Source organism: Dendropsophus ebraccatus, chromosome 5 (assembly GCF_027789765.1).
Source record: "Dendropsophus ebraccatus isolate aDenEbr1 chromosome 5, aDenEbr1.pat, whole genome shotgun sequence".
Lineage (NCBI taxonomy): Eukaryota > Metazoa > Chordata > Amphibia > Anura > Hylidae > Dendropsophus > Dendropsophus ebraccatus.
In genome coordinates, this window is record NC_091458.1 from 41,178,836 (window position 1) to 41,194,507 (window position 15,672).

The following is a 15,672-nucleotide window of genomic DNA, read 5'->3' on the forward strand; positions in this document are numbered from 1 at the left end:
GTTAAATATTCCTGACTGCCAAGCTACAAACTTGGGTCCAAGGCAGCCATGTGTTATTGTACATTGTGTTAATATGGTGTATGTTGTAGACATGATAGACGAGTTCTCATAAATGTGATGACTTCCTACCAACAAAAGGTCATTCTTGTAGTCATTCTGAACCATTAGCTCACTCACTGTCAACTTTCCAAGAGTCATTACACAGTCCGATATGCAGCAGTGCCAGGATGCAATCAAGCGGCACAAACTATTGCTGCATCTTTCATGCGGCCAATGACAATCAGCTCCCATTACCGAGGCCAATAATGGTTTACTACTGTCATGCAGAATACAATACTGGTAAAAAAAAAAAAAAAAAAAAAAAACCCTGGGTGGAGTGCAAAAAGTAGAGACCGCGAACCCCTGCCCCTTACAGAACGTCAAGTTTGTGCACTGGGGTGGTGAGATTGATTTGCCAGTATTCTGCATGCCCAGAGCACTGATATGTTATGGAGAGACCATGAGATGGGGGCTGCTTTCATATCTGTATCTTGCGCCTTTAGTGGGGAGCTGTTGCATATTTGTGTGTTGTTACCATATCACCCCAGCATGTTCTGGAGGCTTCTATGACCTGCAAGCAACCCGACAGCCACTAATGGTTAAATATCTTTTCTAACCCCTAGCCGCACCATGCAGTTAGAATACGTCATGGTAGGAGGTTAGTTTTCAGCATGAAGACGCATTATAACTGCGCGGCTTCAGATGCTCGCTGTACAAAGCGTGACCGGGAGCCGCAACAAATTGTCAGCCGATAGCCGACAGTCTAGTGTAACTGCCTCTGGACCCCCAAAAGAGTTCCAACATCGGCAATTGCCAGCATTGGTGGATCAGTAACTAATGTGGTGTGGTAAATACATAGGAATCTCTGCAAAGAAAATGCAAATTTTAACTTTTCACTCTACTTTGCAGTTATTCCTGTGAAATGCCCAAAGGGTTAAAAAAAATTTTTTTGAATACTTGAAGGGTGAAGATTTCAAAATGGGGGTTTCTAGCATACAGGCCTCTAAAATATACTCTAAAATATACTCCAAAACTGAACTGGTGCTCATTTGTTTTAAATTTATGAAAAATCTGAAAATTGCTACCAAACACTAACGGCCTCTATCCTAAAAATGTAAAAGCATGTTCACCAAATGCTATTATAAATTAGACATGTTCTAGATATAAAATTAGTGTAGTATTAGTGTAGTATTTACAATTTTCCTTATTGGCAGAGAATGTAGAGAAATGCTTTTTTTCAATTTTTCACAACATTGGCATTGTGAAAATGCCAAAGTTAAACCCAAATTTACCACTAAGAATGTCACGAAAAAAACTGGAATTACAAGGATTGGTTAAAGCATTCCAAAGTTAGTGATGCTTAAAGTGACATGTCATTTGAGAAATTTGGCCGTGTCATAAACTGTCTGTGTCCCCTAAGGGCTAAACCAGTCAATATACAATAGTCACAGTAACACCAGTTAAAAGATTCTAAGCACAAGTCTTAGGGTTGCAGAAGTGAAGTTTATTAAGAGTTGATGACACTGAAATACATAGTTTTACTAGACATTAATGGCAGTTTTCATCTTACTTGCCATTGTATTAACCTAATGCAGCATGAGTAACTAATAACCCAGCTTCTCATGGCCAGAGCAGTTTACACATTGATATCTATTGCAGCTTGCCCACTCCAAGTCAAGTTTAGTCAGGTTTATAGAACTGCTCAGGTAGTAGCCATCCATCCATCACTTCTACAGTAGTCCTATAGTTACATTAATAAGTTAGTTACACTAAAAGTTTAATACATCACTATAAAAATTATAAGTTAAAAGCCTGACACTTGGCCAGCAGTGTCCATCTAAAACACAGACCAACGCTGTTGATCTTGAGCTAAGTGCTATGCAAGCTGACAGTTCTTCAGTCACAGAGGAAGAGTAGCAGGAAGGGTCATGAGGGAAGCCTGCATATACCTGCAAAATAAAGAAGTCATGATGAGGCAGATTAGCATTTGTTTTATCTATGCCCAGCACAAGGGTATTCTTACAGGACCCTTTAAGGAATCTAAAGTGTTATGGAGAATCAGTGGATTGGGTGGTGCTGCCCAAGAGGACTCTCCCTCCTCCAAACTTACTTGGGAGTCTTGTACTTCTCTCTAATGGCTTGTTGTGCTTGATCTGGTGCTTTGAGGCAGGCTCTGTGCAGGTCAACTAGACAAGGTGCCAAGTCACTTAAACTGTAGCCAGTAAAAGCTTGGAGAGTTTCAGGCTGTTGGAAGAAATAGGATTTATTGACAGGTAAGTGATGCAGAGCCTATGGAGGTTGACAGAAAAGCCACCACTGAAGGACACTTTGCTGCCCTCTTTAGATAGGTACTATGAAAAACCACTTAGTGTCAGTTATATATATATATATATATATAAAGCATCTAGCCCCTTAATGTTAATATGAGATGCTTCTTACCCAGAAAGCTTTGTTTAGTGTGTAATTGGCAAGACCATAAGCAGCAGCTGCAGTCATTGATGGAAGATACTTCAAGAAAGGGTCCTCCTGAAGCAGCGCGAGCTCCGCCATGTACTGGAGGGAAGTTAGAAAGAAAATAAAAAAAGTTATTCCCAGACTCAAGATTAGCAGGGGCCAACCATTGCAGGAAGCTAGTGCTATTTAGTTGGGCTGTCTATTACCATAGAAAGGTGTTCAATCTTTGGGCCACCATTATGCTTGTGAAGATACTGCAGGAGGAACTGGTTGATGGTAGGGACAGTCAGATCGAAGGCCAACACTTTAAGCAATACATGTTCCATACGCAGGAGCTGCTTCTTACTGTAGGTATCATCGGTTATGTATACAAACTCATCCACATCAGGTGGATAGATCTCTTCATATTTGCTAGAATGAAAGATATTTGGTGTTGTAATAACCAATATTAACAAAGCTTGCAGAAAGACCACCAAGACAGGAGCTATGCAAGGCCGTTGTACTGGCAGCACCATTTATACTTACAGGTCAAGGGGCCATTCTAAATCACAGATAACTGATCCCAGATGCCCCACTTGTAGCCCAAAAAGCAGGAGGAGATAGACAGAACTATGGAGGACTTACGAGGCCAGGAGGATAGCAGCTGTCCCAACAAGCTGTAGCTTCCCTCTCAGTACAGACATGCAAGACAGGAACCGATCCAGGTAGTTGATTGCAAGAAACAAGGTTTCATTACGAAGCTTATATTCCTCTCGGACCTCAGCAAGCCAGTCCACCAGTATAGTCCTCATGGCTGAAGTGATATCAGGTTGCTTCTTCATGTAGTAGGGCTTTGGTCTATGTTTAATCTAGGAGGAGGTAAATAGTTGGCTGAATAGAGGGAACACTAAACCTAATAAAGCCACCAAGAGTGTTGTAACTGATGCACTCACTGGCCATAGTGAAGGTGGAACAGGCTATTCATTACCATAATGAAGCCTATGGAGTAGGCTAGTATCAGCAGAAATGCTACAGCAAGTTTATAGCAATGCATCTAGGTTTTAAAAGGGCCCAGGCCCTACCAGAGGTGCTGACAGTGTGCTGTAGTTGGCAGCCCCTGGTGAGCATGGTGTCTTTGGGTAATTTTGTCTATGCAGTGATTATACACAGGTCTCCTACTGTAACGAAGTGTCAGCTGTTTGCTACTGCTTCTTGCTCAGCGGTCAGCCAGCGTCTGATTGCAGATCATCCTCTATAGGCTGTTTATGATAGAAACTCAGCTATAGTTGAATCTGAGCCCAGATATGTTGGAGCTGTGGTCTGGGGGGGGGGGGGTAACACTTGTGTAGAGACCTGCCAGTTCATTCCTTGGTTCAAAAACCCTTTGATGGAAATGTTTAAGTCTTTATTTTTCTCATTTTTAATGCTAGTCACAGTATTTTTGGCAACCAAAAGCAGGAGTGGATTGAGAACACAGTAAGGCCATGTTCACACTGTTGAAATGGAGTGTATGGCCACCATTTAATGGTAAATAGCCTTTTTAAAACCACTGTGAACATAGCATTAAAAATAAAAAGTAATGAGAAAAGGAAAAGACCTACATATTTCCATCAGGGGATTTGAACCAACCAATAACTGCTGGTAGGCTTCTAGATAGGAAAGTTACATTTGGGCTCAGAGTGAACTATATCAGAGTTTCTTTCAGACAAACTGCCTATAGGACTGATCTGCAATCAGAGACACTTACTGACAGCTAAGCTAGCATTGCTTATTCATGAAGAGGAAGGCGGTGAGGTGGCCAGAAGGCACAAACTCCTCCTCTGACACTTCATTGCAGTAGGAAAGCTCAGATGGTAACATGGACTATGCATAGACAGATTACCAAGAGGTACTATGCTTACTAGGTGACTGCCAGCTACATTGCCTTAGGTAGGGCCCAGGAGCTGACAAGATTCCCTTAATAACCTCAAGTTTTCAAATCACAAGGACCAGTACATTCTCTTGAGCACAGAAATCTTACTTCAGCCTCACGCAGATAGCGATGAATCTCATCAATATATTCTGCCACTGCAGCAGCATCTGGGTCAGTTTCTGACGTGTCCTCAGGTTGTAGTGAGGTCTCCATCATCATTGGGGATGCTACGAGACAAATGTGTTGGTCAGGGTAACAGGTCTATGCACTGACCAAGTCTACAGAGCATGGACCAGTACAAACCTGCACTGATGTCAAGTAGTAAGTGGAACTTCTGCTTCACAATGTTCACCTCGGATTCTTCCATACTTGGAAGTTCTACATCAAATGAGCAGTTCTCTTGTTTCTCCTCTGGTTCATCCACATATACAGCAAAGCAGGGCTTAAAGGGCATCGTGGTAGCTGCATTAGCAGAGAACATCTTGCCAGCAAGAGGGAATACATTCTCAGAGCCAGATGCAGATTTTGTTGCGATAGCACCCTGAGAGGGAAGAGTAACATTGTTAGACCAGGACCTTAGGGGCATCTTAATGCTACATGGGTACAATCACTCAACAGGGTTCTCTTTAGGGTGCATTCACACCAACAGGATCCGCAGCAGATTTGATGCGGTGTTCAGTTATTTAAGTGAAATCTGCTGCGGATCTGGCAAGTGGGAACGTACCCTTAAGCTTTTTTTGGCCAGAGCTTAACTATCTCCCCCTTTGTGAATGGATAGAACTTAAATCAGTACCATGCCTTATAGATATGACTATCTTACTGCACTTATGAGGAAACAGTCAGCACTAATCTTGTCATGTACTAAAGCTAACACAAGAGGGGCACAGGTCTACATGGAAGGGGGGGGGGGGTCTATCCACTCTAGGGTCATGTGGCATGCCTGTTGTCCTTCAGATGAGACTAGACAGTCAGGGGGTACTGACATTATGGGGTCATCCAGGGTGTAGAAGTGGCATATTTCTTTGCTCCCATCTATGCAGTGGCCTAGTTTTACATGCCAAGGACTGCAGAGTAGCTGCAATCCACCATCTCAGAAGTAAGTCCCAAGATAGGACCCTACAACACTGCCTTGGGTTGCTAGGGATGCCATCAGTACCCTACACAGCGATATAGATGTGTGCAGAACACCAAGTCACGTTGTCAGGTGACAGTCACTTTTCCCTGTCTTGGAAGGCAAAATGTTACTGTAAAGATTAAGGGGGGGGGGGAGCTTAACAGGATCCAGGCCCCAGCTTCCCAAATCACTACAGAGTCATGAAGGGGAAGTGGCTTACCAGGCTAAGTGACCTCTGGCGCTGATCATTCTCACTGATGACTCCAAGTACCGTCCTTTGCATCTGCTGTGGAGGCATGAGCAGACTGGACTGAACCAGGGCTTCCACTTTTGGGAAGGCAAAGTTTTTCTGGTAGCCATCATAGCCTCCCATGCTGGCATTTCCAACAAAGACATTTGATGTGCTGTTGCGACGCATTCCCAGTCAAATTAAGACAGCGACTAGACTCTAGAAAGTATAAGAGGCAAAGGGTTAACATACAGGAAACTTTAAAACCATATTAACATAAGGCATTATAGAGTAGGGAAACATGGATTGACTATAATCAGTGTCTACACTGATATATACATTGCGGTTCAGGCAGCATGAAGGTAGTGACAGGTTCCCTTTAAAGGGGTTAATGGAACTGAGTAAGGGTCCATTTACACAGAAAGATTATCTGCCAAAGATGCGAAGCCAAAGCCAGGAATGGATTTGAAAAGGAGAAATCTCAGGCTTTCCTTTATGACCTGATCTGTTTATAGTCTGTTACTGGCTTTGGCTTCAAATCTTTGTGTAAATGGACCCTTAGAGGAAGCCCTTGATCAGCCAGAGACGACTGTAGGAGTGCAATAGCCAAAGTAGGTCACTTCTTGAGCAGGTGAAGAGATAGCACTACAGACCATTGTGTCCACCACTGTAATGAACAGGAATGGCGGCCGCTAACCCAAGGATGTTACATCAACCCACAGATCCAACTGTCACCATAGCTCAAGCGGCACCTGCCAGGATCAGTGCCGATCAGGACAGTGTCAGAGCCACCACCCACTACTACAGGAAGACCGAGACTGTTGACTGCCTCATCTAGGGTCAAAAATCTTTGCATTCCAACTAAGTCTTTATCCTCACCAGCCCTGACACGAACTGCTGCCAGCTGTGATGCCCACTGCAGATTCACTTAGTGCAAGAGGGATAGCTTTACCAATGAACCTATGGGATCAAAATACATTAAAGGAAAAGTCCAGTGAAATGTTTTATCAAAGTATTATCTGAGTAGTCATAAAGGGGACCACCAGAACACAGCATTTGGCTACCCTCTTTAGCTTTATGCTTAAAAGGAGCAAACATGTCACTGGAGCACCACTTTAAAGTGACTGTACCACCAGGCCCAGGCTGAAGCACTGGAGGCAGGCTGCCCACCCTTAGTGGGTGGAAACCCTAGCCCCTCTATTAATGGAGTCACATCATAGAGGGGCTGGGGTTTCCACCCACTAAGGGTGGGTCAGCCCACCTCCAGTGCTTCAGCCTGGGCCTGGTGGTACAGTCACTTTAAGACAGAATCTGGAATACTATATCTGCACAGACTACCTCCCATACTACTGTAGTTCTATGGTGAAGGCATTGATAAGGCCCTGTATTTTGCAGTACATTTATGCAAGTTCTGCACATGCTTTATTGTATACTGCTTAAGACTACTATTAAAAAAAAACCCACACATGTTTATGCTGGATACAAAAATACTGCATAAAGAAAAATCCTACATAACACAAACCCAGCTTAAAGGGGTAGTCCACCAAAAAAATTTTTCTTTCAAATCAACTGGTGCCATAAAGTGCCAGAGATTTGTAATTCACTTAAGTCTTCCAGTACTTATTAGCTGCTGTATGTCCAGCAGGAAGTAGTGTTTTCTTTCCTGTCTGACCCAGTGCTCTCTGTTGCCTCCTCTGTCCATGTCAGGAACTGTCCAAAGCAGGAGCAAATCCCCATAGAAAACCCCTCCTGCTCTCCAGACTGGAAATAATACAACTTCCTGTTGGGCATACAGCAGCTGATAAGTACTGGAAGGCTTGAGATTTTTTAATAGAAGTAAATTACAAATCTCTGTCACTTCATGGCAGCAGTTGATTTGAAAGATAAAAATTTTTGGTGGACTACCCCTTTAAGCCTCATTCACACATGCATTAATTTAAGTCTGCTTGCTAGATTCATTTAAGTATGATTGCATTTTTTCACAGAGCCATTGAAATTGTACAGTGCTAGTTACATAATCACATCCATGGAATCTGAAATATATTAGATTTCTATGGGAGGATCCATACTGTGATCAGGGTCACACTAGGATGTGTCCTATTTTTTCACAGCATGGATCCACAAACAAGATTTTTTTGTGAATAGCCCAACAGAAGTCAACATGCTCTTTGCAGGAGGTGTGAATAGAGCCATAGTAGCATCAGGTGTATTGGTGGCAGAGCAGAAGCTGACCGGCCATAAGTGCAGGGTCACAGCAGCTCATTGTATCAGAGCTTAGAGGTGGAAGCCGTGCCATGATTAGTTGCCATAGACAACTCAGAAATCTATTTTATATATTGCAGACCTCTACATGTTATTATTATACCCAGGAGGGAGTTACAGCACAGCTAGTAAAGCCATGTAATCCATAGAGAAGCCATTGCAAAGCATGGGGGAGGGGGTCACCCCATCTCTATGACATCCATTAGAAGGACAGAATGCTGCCCCCATCCCTTCTATCAGACATATATAGTATTGTTACACTGGGGTCCTATACAGCAGTGGTCACACTATACACTTAGCATGTATTGTCTGAAACTCTAATGTCTGCACAGTGTGAACAGAGACCACACCACAGGGCAGATACCTAGTGCACACTGGTGGCTTCACCCACTGTAGTATAGGGTAGTGCTAGGGTGAGCCTGGCACTACATGTATAGTAAGGTCACCCCCTCCAGCCACCGTAGTGGCCATTCCTCCCAATAGGAGCAGTAATGATAGACAGTACATGCTGCTGGTAGTAACCCCCATCCTCCCCCTATATAACAGCAGGCTGTGTACTAATAACCCAAAGCTACAGCTCCCCGGCTGTGGGGAACTACAACTCCCAGCATGGGCAGCACTGGAGCACACGTATACACCTATACATACCACAGAGCAATCACCTCCTCTTCACGTCTCGCCCCAAGGATCAGACACAGAACACAGCGCTCTGCCCTCCAGCCCCGCGCCCCCCTATTTATTGTGGGATCATGGGAGGTGATGATTGGCAGCAGCCGGTCGGTGATCAGGATCAGCTGCAGCGCTGTACATGGCCGGGGAGCTCCCGCTGCCTCTGATCATTGCTAAACACAAACCGGTGTTTTCAATCCACCCGCTCCTGCCCGTGCCGACCAATCGGGAAGCGGCCTAGCGGCGTCACGTGACGCCGTCGTCTTAGAGACTCGGAGCGGCGTGCTAAGAGGGAGCAGGAGGCAGCGTCTCCATGGCGACCAGTGACAGCGCTGTCAGAGCCCAGGAGATGTGCGCCGGGCAGTGTCAGGAGTCTCCTGTGTGCTGTAACCAGCGTCTCATCTACTGTGTGTAAAAGACCTTTAAATTCAGGTTGTCACTCAGTATTCCTAAACTCCTAATACAGATGGGTGACAACCATAAGGGTGACTACTACAACTCTCATCAGAGCTGTCACTCACTATTACTAGATTCCCAGTACAGTGAAGCTGGGTGACAACCATAAGGGTGACTACTACAACTCCCATCAGATCTGTCACACACTCTTACTAGATTACTAGTACAGGAAAGCTGGGTGACAACCATAAGGGTGACTACTACAACTCCCATCAGATCTGTCACTCACTATTACTAGATTACTAGCACTAGTGACAACCATAAGGGTGACTACTACACTTCTCATCAGAGCTGTCACTCACTATTACTATATTACTAGTACAGTATAGTGGGTGACAACCGTCATGGTGACCACTATCATAACTCAACTTTCTTAAACTCTTAGGGTATAAACACACACACCGTATACGCAGCAGATATGCAGCAGATACGCAGCAGATTTGTTGGTACAGATTTGATGCTGTGTTCAGTTATTTAGATCTAATGTGCTGCGAGTTTGCTGCGAGTTTGCTGCGTATCGCAGCAGTAAATACGCTGCATATACGGTCTCCTTGATGTTATTGTGCCAGTAATTTCGGGGGTCCGCATTCTGGAGATTGTGGGGGTTACAGCAGTGTGACCCCCTGCGATCAGTCATCTCCTACAAAAAGCTATTTTACACAGATTAGTTTTAAAAGTTTTCAATTTTTTTGTCCGATTTTTTTTTTTACAATTTTACAGTTTTACCCCAAAACCTGTTTCCTTGAGATTCTATTTACCAGCGGAAGTTTCTTTCCTGTAAAAGGGATTTCTCCAGACTGTGCGGCTCACATCGATACGCTCCATTTGCTGATGCAGTTGGGATCAGATTACCTGGATTACACACAGTTAATGAATGATAATAATGGGTAACACATACCTGCCAACTCTGCAGGACTCATCTAGTTCTCTTGTGCCTGGTGCCTTTACACAGAGAGATTTATCTGACAGATTTTTGAAGCCAAAACCAGGAACAGACTATAAATAGAGAACAGGCCATATTAGAAACACAAAGATCTTTCCTCTTTTCAAATCCATTCCTGGTTTTGGCTTCAAAAATCTGTCAGATAAATCTCTCTGTGTAAAGGCACCCTTATGCTGCGTTTACACAGACAGATTTATCTGACAGATTTTGGAAGCCAAAGCCAGGAATGGATTTGAAAAGAGGATGGATCCCAGTCTTTCCTTTATGACCTGATCCCTGTTTATAGTCTGTTCCTGGTTTGGGCTTCAAAGATCTGTCAGATAAATCTGTCTGTGTAAACGCTCCATTAGGCTATGACAACCGTTGATATTGGACGTCCATCATTCAGCCGTTATTTGTACAATGGCAGACAGTGTTATAAAATAACAGCTGTTATTAGCCGTTAAATCATGTCCGTTCTATAAAAGTGCTTGTCATTTTGACAGTGTGTACACACTACAGTTTGTAGGCTTAGATTAGGTTTACACATAGTATTTTGGTCAGTATTAAGCTATGTTCCCATGACGTACTAAAGATCGCACAGAGTGGCCGTTGTTTCATGAACATTATAGGACGTCCATCTTATAATATTGACGGCTGCAAATTATAATCATAATTACTATTTGTGGCTGTCAATCTTACAAGATGGTCGCCTTTCTGTGAGAACACAGCCTTTGGACAAGACCCCACAGTGTCTTTTTTTGGCCATTAGACGGCCGTTCCTTTGGATGGTTGTCTTTTCAAGGCAAAATATAGGTCATTATTTAGCCGTGAAATAACGGCCGTCCAAAAAACGTCCAATAACCAAGAAAAGATGCTGTGTGGTCGTCACCGCTCTGTAATTGAAAAAATACCACAATGCTATGTGTGAACGTGTAAATTTTTCCATTATAGTTTTTCTTCCATTGTTTGTTCCACTCCTGACAAATACTGACCAAAATACTGACATAAATACTGACCAAAATACTTTGTGTGAACATAGCCTTAAAGAAGACCTGTAGTTAACCCCAAGAAAAACATAACTGCTTTCTACAAAAAACACTGCCACAGCTGTCCTCAGATTGTGTGTGGTATTACAACTCAGCTCCATTAAGGGTGCCTTCACACACACCGGATCCGCAGCGGATTTCACGCTGCGATTTCGCAGCTAAATCCACTGTGGATCCAGTGCCCGTTCATCCCAATGAGAATATATACTCGCAGCGGAATTGACATCCTGCTGTGAGTGTGCAAGTTAACCCCCTGCCAGCCGGAGCATACATTACCTGCTCCCCACTCCAGCTTGTGTCAGGGGTTCTCGGCTGAACTGCTCAGCTAATCAGTGGCTGTGTTGGGGCAGCGCACTGCTTGGCTGAGCGGGACGAGCACATGCTGGGAACCCCCAAAGCATGCCGGAGCAGGTTAACTTACGTACACGCAGCGGGATGTCAATCCCGCTACAAGTAAGTATTCTCATTGGGATGAACATGCACTGGATCCGCAGGGGATTTCGTTGCAAATTCGCAGCGTGAAATCGGCTGCCAATCCGGTGTGTGTGAAGGCATCCTAAAGGAGAATTCAGGGGTGGGGTGATTTTTGGCAGTGTCGGGGAAGGGGTGGATAAAAGGAGTAACATGGACTCACCTTCCCCACTCCAGCCCTGATGACGATATCCCACATCCCCGATACCCCGGCCGCCTCCTGGTAAAAGAGGGGCTATGGGACATGACATGCTCGGTCAGCTCAGCCAGTCACCAGCTCACAGCTGCTGAGTGGGCCTGGCACATCACGCCCCATGTCCCCTCTTTTACCAGGAAGTGGCCGGGGTACCGCGGCTGAGGAATATCGGCATCAGGGCTATAGTGGGGAAGGTGAGTCCATGTTACTCCTTTCATCCTTCCCCTCAACGGCACTCTGAAGTAAGTTTGGCAGTATTGCAGTTCAAAATATTCTACATACTGTATTCAGTGATCATATATCCTGCTGTAAGTTTCATGTCTGCATGAGATTGCAGAGGCCGTTCCATGGGCTCTGCTGCATGTTACCTCTTTCCACATACATCAGGATTGACAGCAGAGATGTCACTTTTTTATGACAAGGATTTTTGGTCAAAAACACTGGAAACTCAATGATATTGTGAACAGAGCATAGGGGCTTCAGGAGTTTCAGATTTCTATGTGCGATGGGACGAAGTGATAATCTGGTCATCGTGACTTCTATTGTCATGACTATAGATTTGACTGCTGCTACATGTTTTTAGCAAAAGTAATATATGACCTGAAATGGTCAGATACAGCAATCTGCTCAAAGGTTAAGCCTGATACTGTATACTCAAAATTCTGGTGCAGCTCGCTTCTCTCATTTAGATCTGTTTTTGTAAATGCTACACACACATAAAAACCTAGCACTTTAAGTGTAACTATCATTTGTAAAAACTTCTGACATGTCATAGCACTGAAGTGCATATTGGTGGGAGTCCGGGTGCTTAGACCCCATTGATCACTAGAATGAAGGGGCAGAAACACTCTGCTCACTCTGCAGTCTACTGAAGTATAATGGAGCTTATGGAACTTCCTTCTGGAAGTGCCATGGACTCACATTATAATTCCATTGACTGCTCGTATTTGCAGTTTACAGAATTCTAGCAATCGGTTGAGCCTCAGCACTTCTGACATGCCGCTATGACATGTCAGAAGTTTTTTTATAAATGATAGTTACACTTTAGTTGCTGTCAGGGGCGAATTAACTTTACCATAGGCCCTGGGCTGTTCACCAAGCCTGTTCCCCCCCCCCCCCCCCCCCCCACACACACACACACACACTGTAACTGTGGCAGCACTAGCATGGTGTTCATAGTACAGGATAAAAAATTTCATGATGCCCTGATTTGTGCAAAATTGCTGTAAAAAAACTGTGATTTGTTTGCAAATTATAGCAGAACTATAGCCAGGAAACAATACACTACTGAAATCATAATTCTTTTTGGGTAGTCATGGGCCCCCCAGGAGCTCAGGGCCCTGGGCTACCGCCCAAAACGGACCTATTGTAGTCTGCTACTGGTTGCTGTCATTTAGAGTAACTTTTTTTAGAAGTCATCAGACATTTCAAAAAGTAACGCCCCATGCACACTTTAGGAACAGTTCCTGACCCAAAAAATTATAGAACATGCCCTATAACTGTCTGGAACTCCGGCACGGATGCCCCATAGAATTCACGGCTGCCCAGGATTCTGCACAGCTTTGGATGCACATTCAGAAACTGTGCTGTCCACATGTAGTGATTGGCAGATTGGAGGCAGCATTATGTCTCCGGCCACAAGAGGTTGGATGAAAGAAGGGGAAGCTGGAGGAGACGTTTTTTCACTTGTTTTTTTGGTTCATTTTTGTTCCCATTAGACAAAGGGTGGAATTTAACAATGCGTACACCGGGGCAAATTTTTGAGCAAAATGAGGCTTACGCACTACAATAAAACACAGTTTTCCTTTATTTTTATTTATTTACTGTGTGTGAACATAGCCTTATAAAATTTCTAGACACTCAGGAGTGACAGCCCCCTCAGCCGATCACTGACATAGGCAACATTCTCACGTTCAGTAGTTGTTTAGGACCGTATATGATGTCTGCAATCTTCTGCAATCTTTGTCCGCAATTCGCAAAAAATTTATCCATAATGCATCCGTATTTCATCCACAATCTGTATTTTTTGCGGATCAGCATAAAAGCAGAAAGTGTGGATTAAATAAGTAAGAATTGTTTAAAATAATTACTCGTCCATATTTTTTATGGATTTGTGGACATTACAGACGTTTCTTCCATAAAAAATTAAGAATCCGCAAACATTACAGATGCTCCGATTGACTTCTATGGGAGAATCAGCGCTGCAATTACTCCATGCTGCAATTACAATCCGTAGTAGGGCTTGTCAGTAATATTTGAGGATTTCGAATCTGTAAAACTACCGACAGTGTGAACAGCCCAATTGAAATCAACAGACCCTAAATTTAACTGTAATTGCAGATCCACAATAACGTACAAATTTACGGAATGTGTAAATGTAGCCTGACCATGGCGCTGTCCTGTCTCAGTCGGGCTGTCACTCCCGAGATGAGTTTGTCTCGGTGGTAGAGGTGGCTGTGATCTGCGGGGACACTGGAGGACAATGAGGGAGTGCGGACAGGTAAGTAGTGATAAGCAAACTTACCAAACTGCAGTCATTTAGCTGTTTTAGTGCGTAGGATCGGTCCTATTCCACGGAGCGATTTTTAACATTTAAAAACTAACGATAAAATGATTGCAAACGTGATTGTTTATCGTTAACCTGAAATCGTTCACCATATAACACAGAACCATAGTCGTTAGTTACGATCGTTGCTATGATCGTTTATTCCTTCTCATCCCAGCAAAACAATGAACAATGTGCAATTACAATGAACGATTAGTGAACAAATGCGGAACTTGAGCGAACGAATCAACGGCACATAAACGATTTTTTAATCGTTGCCTGCAATTACACAGAACGATTATCGTTTAAATTCAAACAATATAAAGTTTTTTCGCACAATAATCGTCCCAAGTAATAGATCCCTAATTCACAGCTCTTCCCTGCCTGTGCACGGGATTAAAAAGCATTTTGCCAGACATGAACCCCCCGACACCATGGAAGACCTGGCTGTGAGGTCTGTGCTGCCCTTCTAGGACCCCATATGCACAAAAGTACTGATTGGTTCCCTTTAACATAAATAACCTGTTGGACAGACAGTATATTACATTATTTGACATGTTTTGTGTTTATTATACACTCACTATGTTATTCGGGACACAATACATTAGCACTTATTTTTGGAGACCTCTTTAGTAAACATAAATGCCCAAGTAAACCCTTTGTTGTGCTGCACTTGTTCCTTGCAAACAATCCAGCAGTGACTGGTGTAACAGACTGTACTGGCTGTGGTGGCAGTGACAGAATGCGGCCATTGTCTGGGCTTGCTGCTTTATAATTAGTAGGCTGATCTACTCCCCGTTGGCATCACAAGCCGTCATTACAGGCTGCAGAGGCAAAATCCTGGGCTGGAGAGGGAAGGCAAGAACTCGTTTACATCCCTAATGAACAAAGGAAATCTGACTTTACCCCATACAGTTTACTGGGGGGGGGGGGGGGGAGGTTCGGCTTTTTTACAAGCATTGCACAATGTATATACCGCAACATATTGTACAAAACTAAAAGCAAGCAGCAAAAATCATCTACTGTGAGGCTATGTTCACACACCATAAAATAAAGGTAAAATACGGTTGTATTTTTCATATAAGGCTATGTTCACACAATGCATGAACAGCAGCCGTTGTTCTCTACTCAAAAACAACGTCCGTTGTTGTAAATGTCAAACAACAGCTGTTGTTGCAGTGAAAATGGCAAATTGAAAAATACGTTGCGTGAACATAGCCTAACAATGTGCTCCATTGAAGTCAATAGGATATTGTCCAACGATGCACTCTCAGTAAAGAACGGCTATAATTGATTACAACCATCCAAGGCTAGGTTGGAGGTCAATAACGCCAGTTATTATGAAAAAAGGACGTCATTTTTACATAGTGTGAAC

General features: G+C 43.6%; 1 protein-coding gene across 2 annotated transcripts; it reads right to left on the minus strand.

The window, feature by feature from the left end:
- Positions 1-1,522: 1,522 nt before the first annotated feature.
- Positions 1,523-8,902, minus strand: CCNA1 (cyclin A1). Of its 2 annotated transcripts, none has more exons than XM_069972093.1 (9): positions 8,638-8,902; positions 5,719-5,946; positions 4,688-4,925; positions 4,493-4,611; positions 3,118-3,341; positions 2,700-2,904; positions 2,479-2,592; positions 2,150-2,283; positions 1,523-1,988 (listed from the first exon to the last, which is right to left on the minus strand). In XM_069972093.1, exons 2-9 carry the CDS (start codon positions 5,914-5,916, stop codon positions 1,940-1,942), a joined length of 1,281 nt encoding a protein of 426 aa, XP_069828194.1. In that variant the 5' UTR covers positions 5,917-5,946; positions 8,638-8,902; the 3' UTR covers positions 1,523-1,939. The 2 variants fall into 2 exon arrangements, with proteins under 2 accessions (XP_069828194.1, XP_069828195.1); XM_069972094.1 differs by lacking the exon at positions 8,638-8,902 and adding an exon at positions 6,381-6,465.
- Between the last annotated feature and the right edge of the window lie 6,770 nt (positions 8,903-15,672).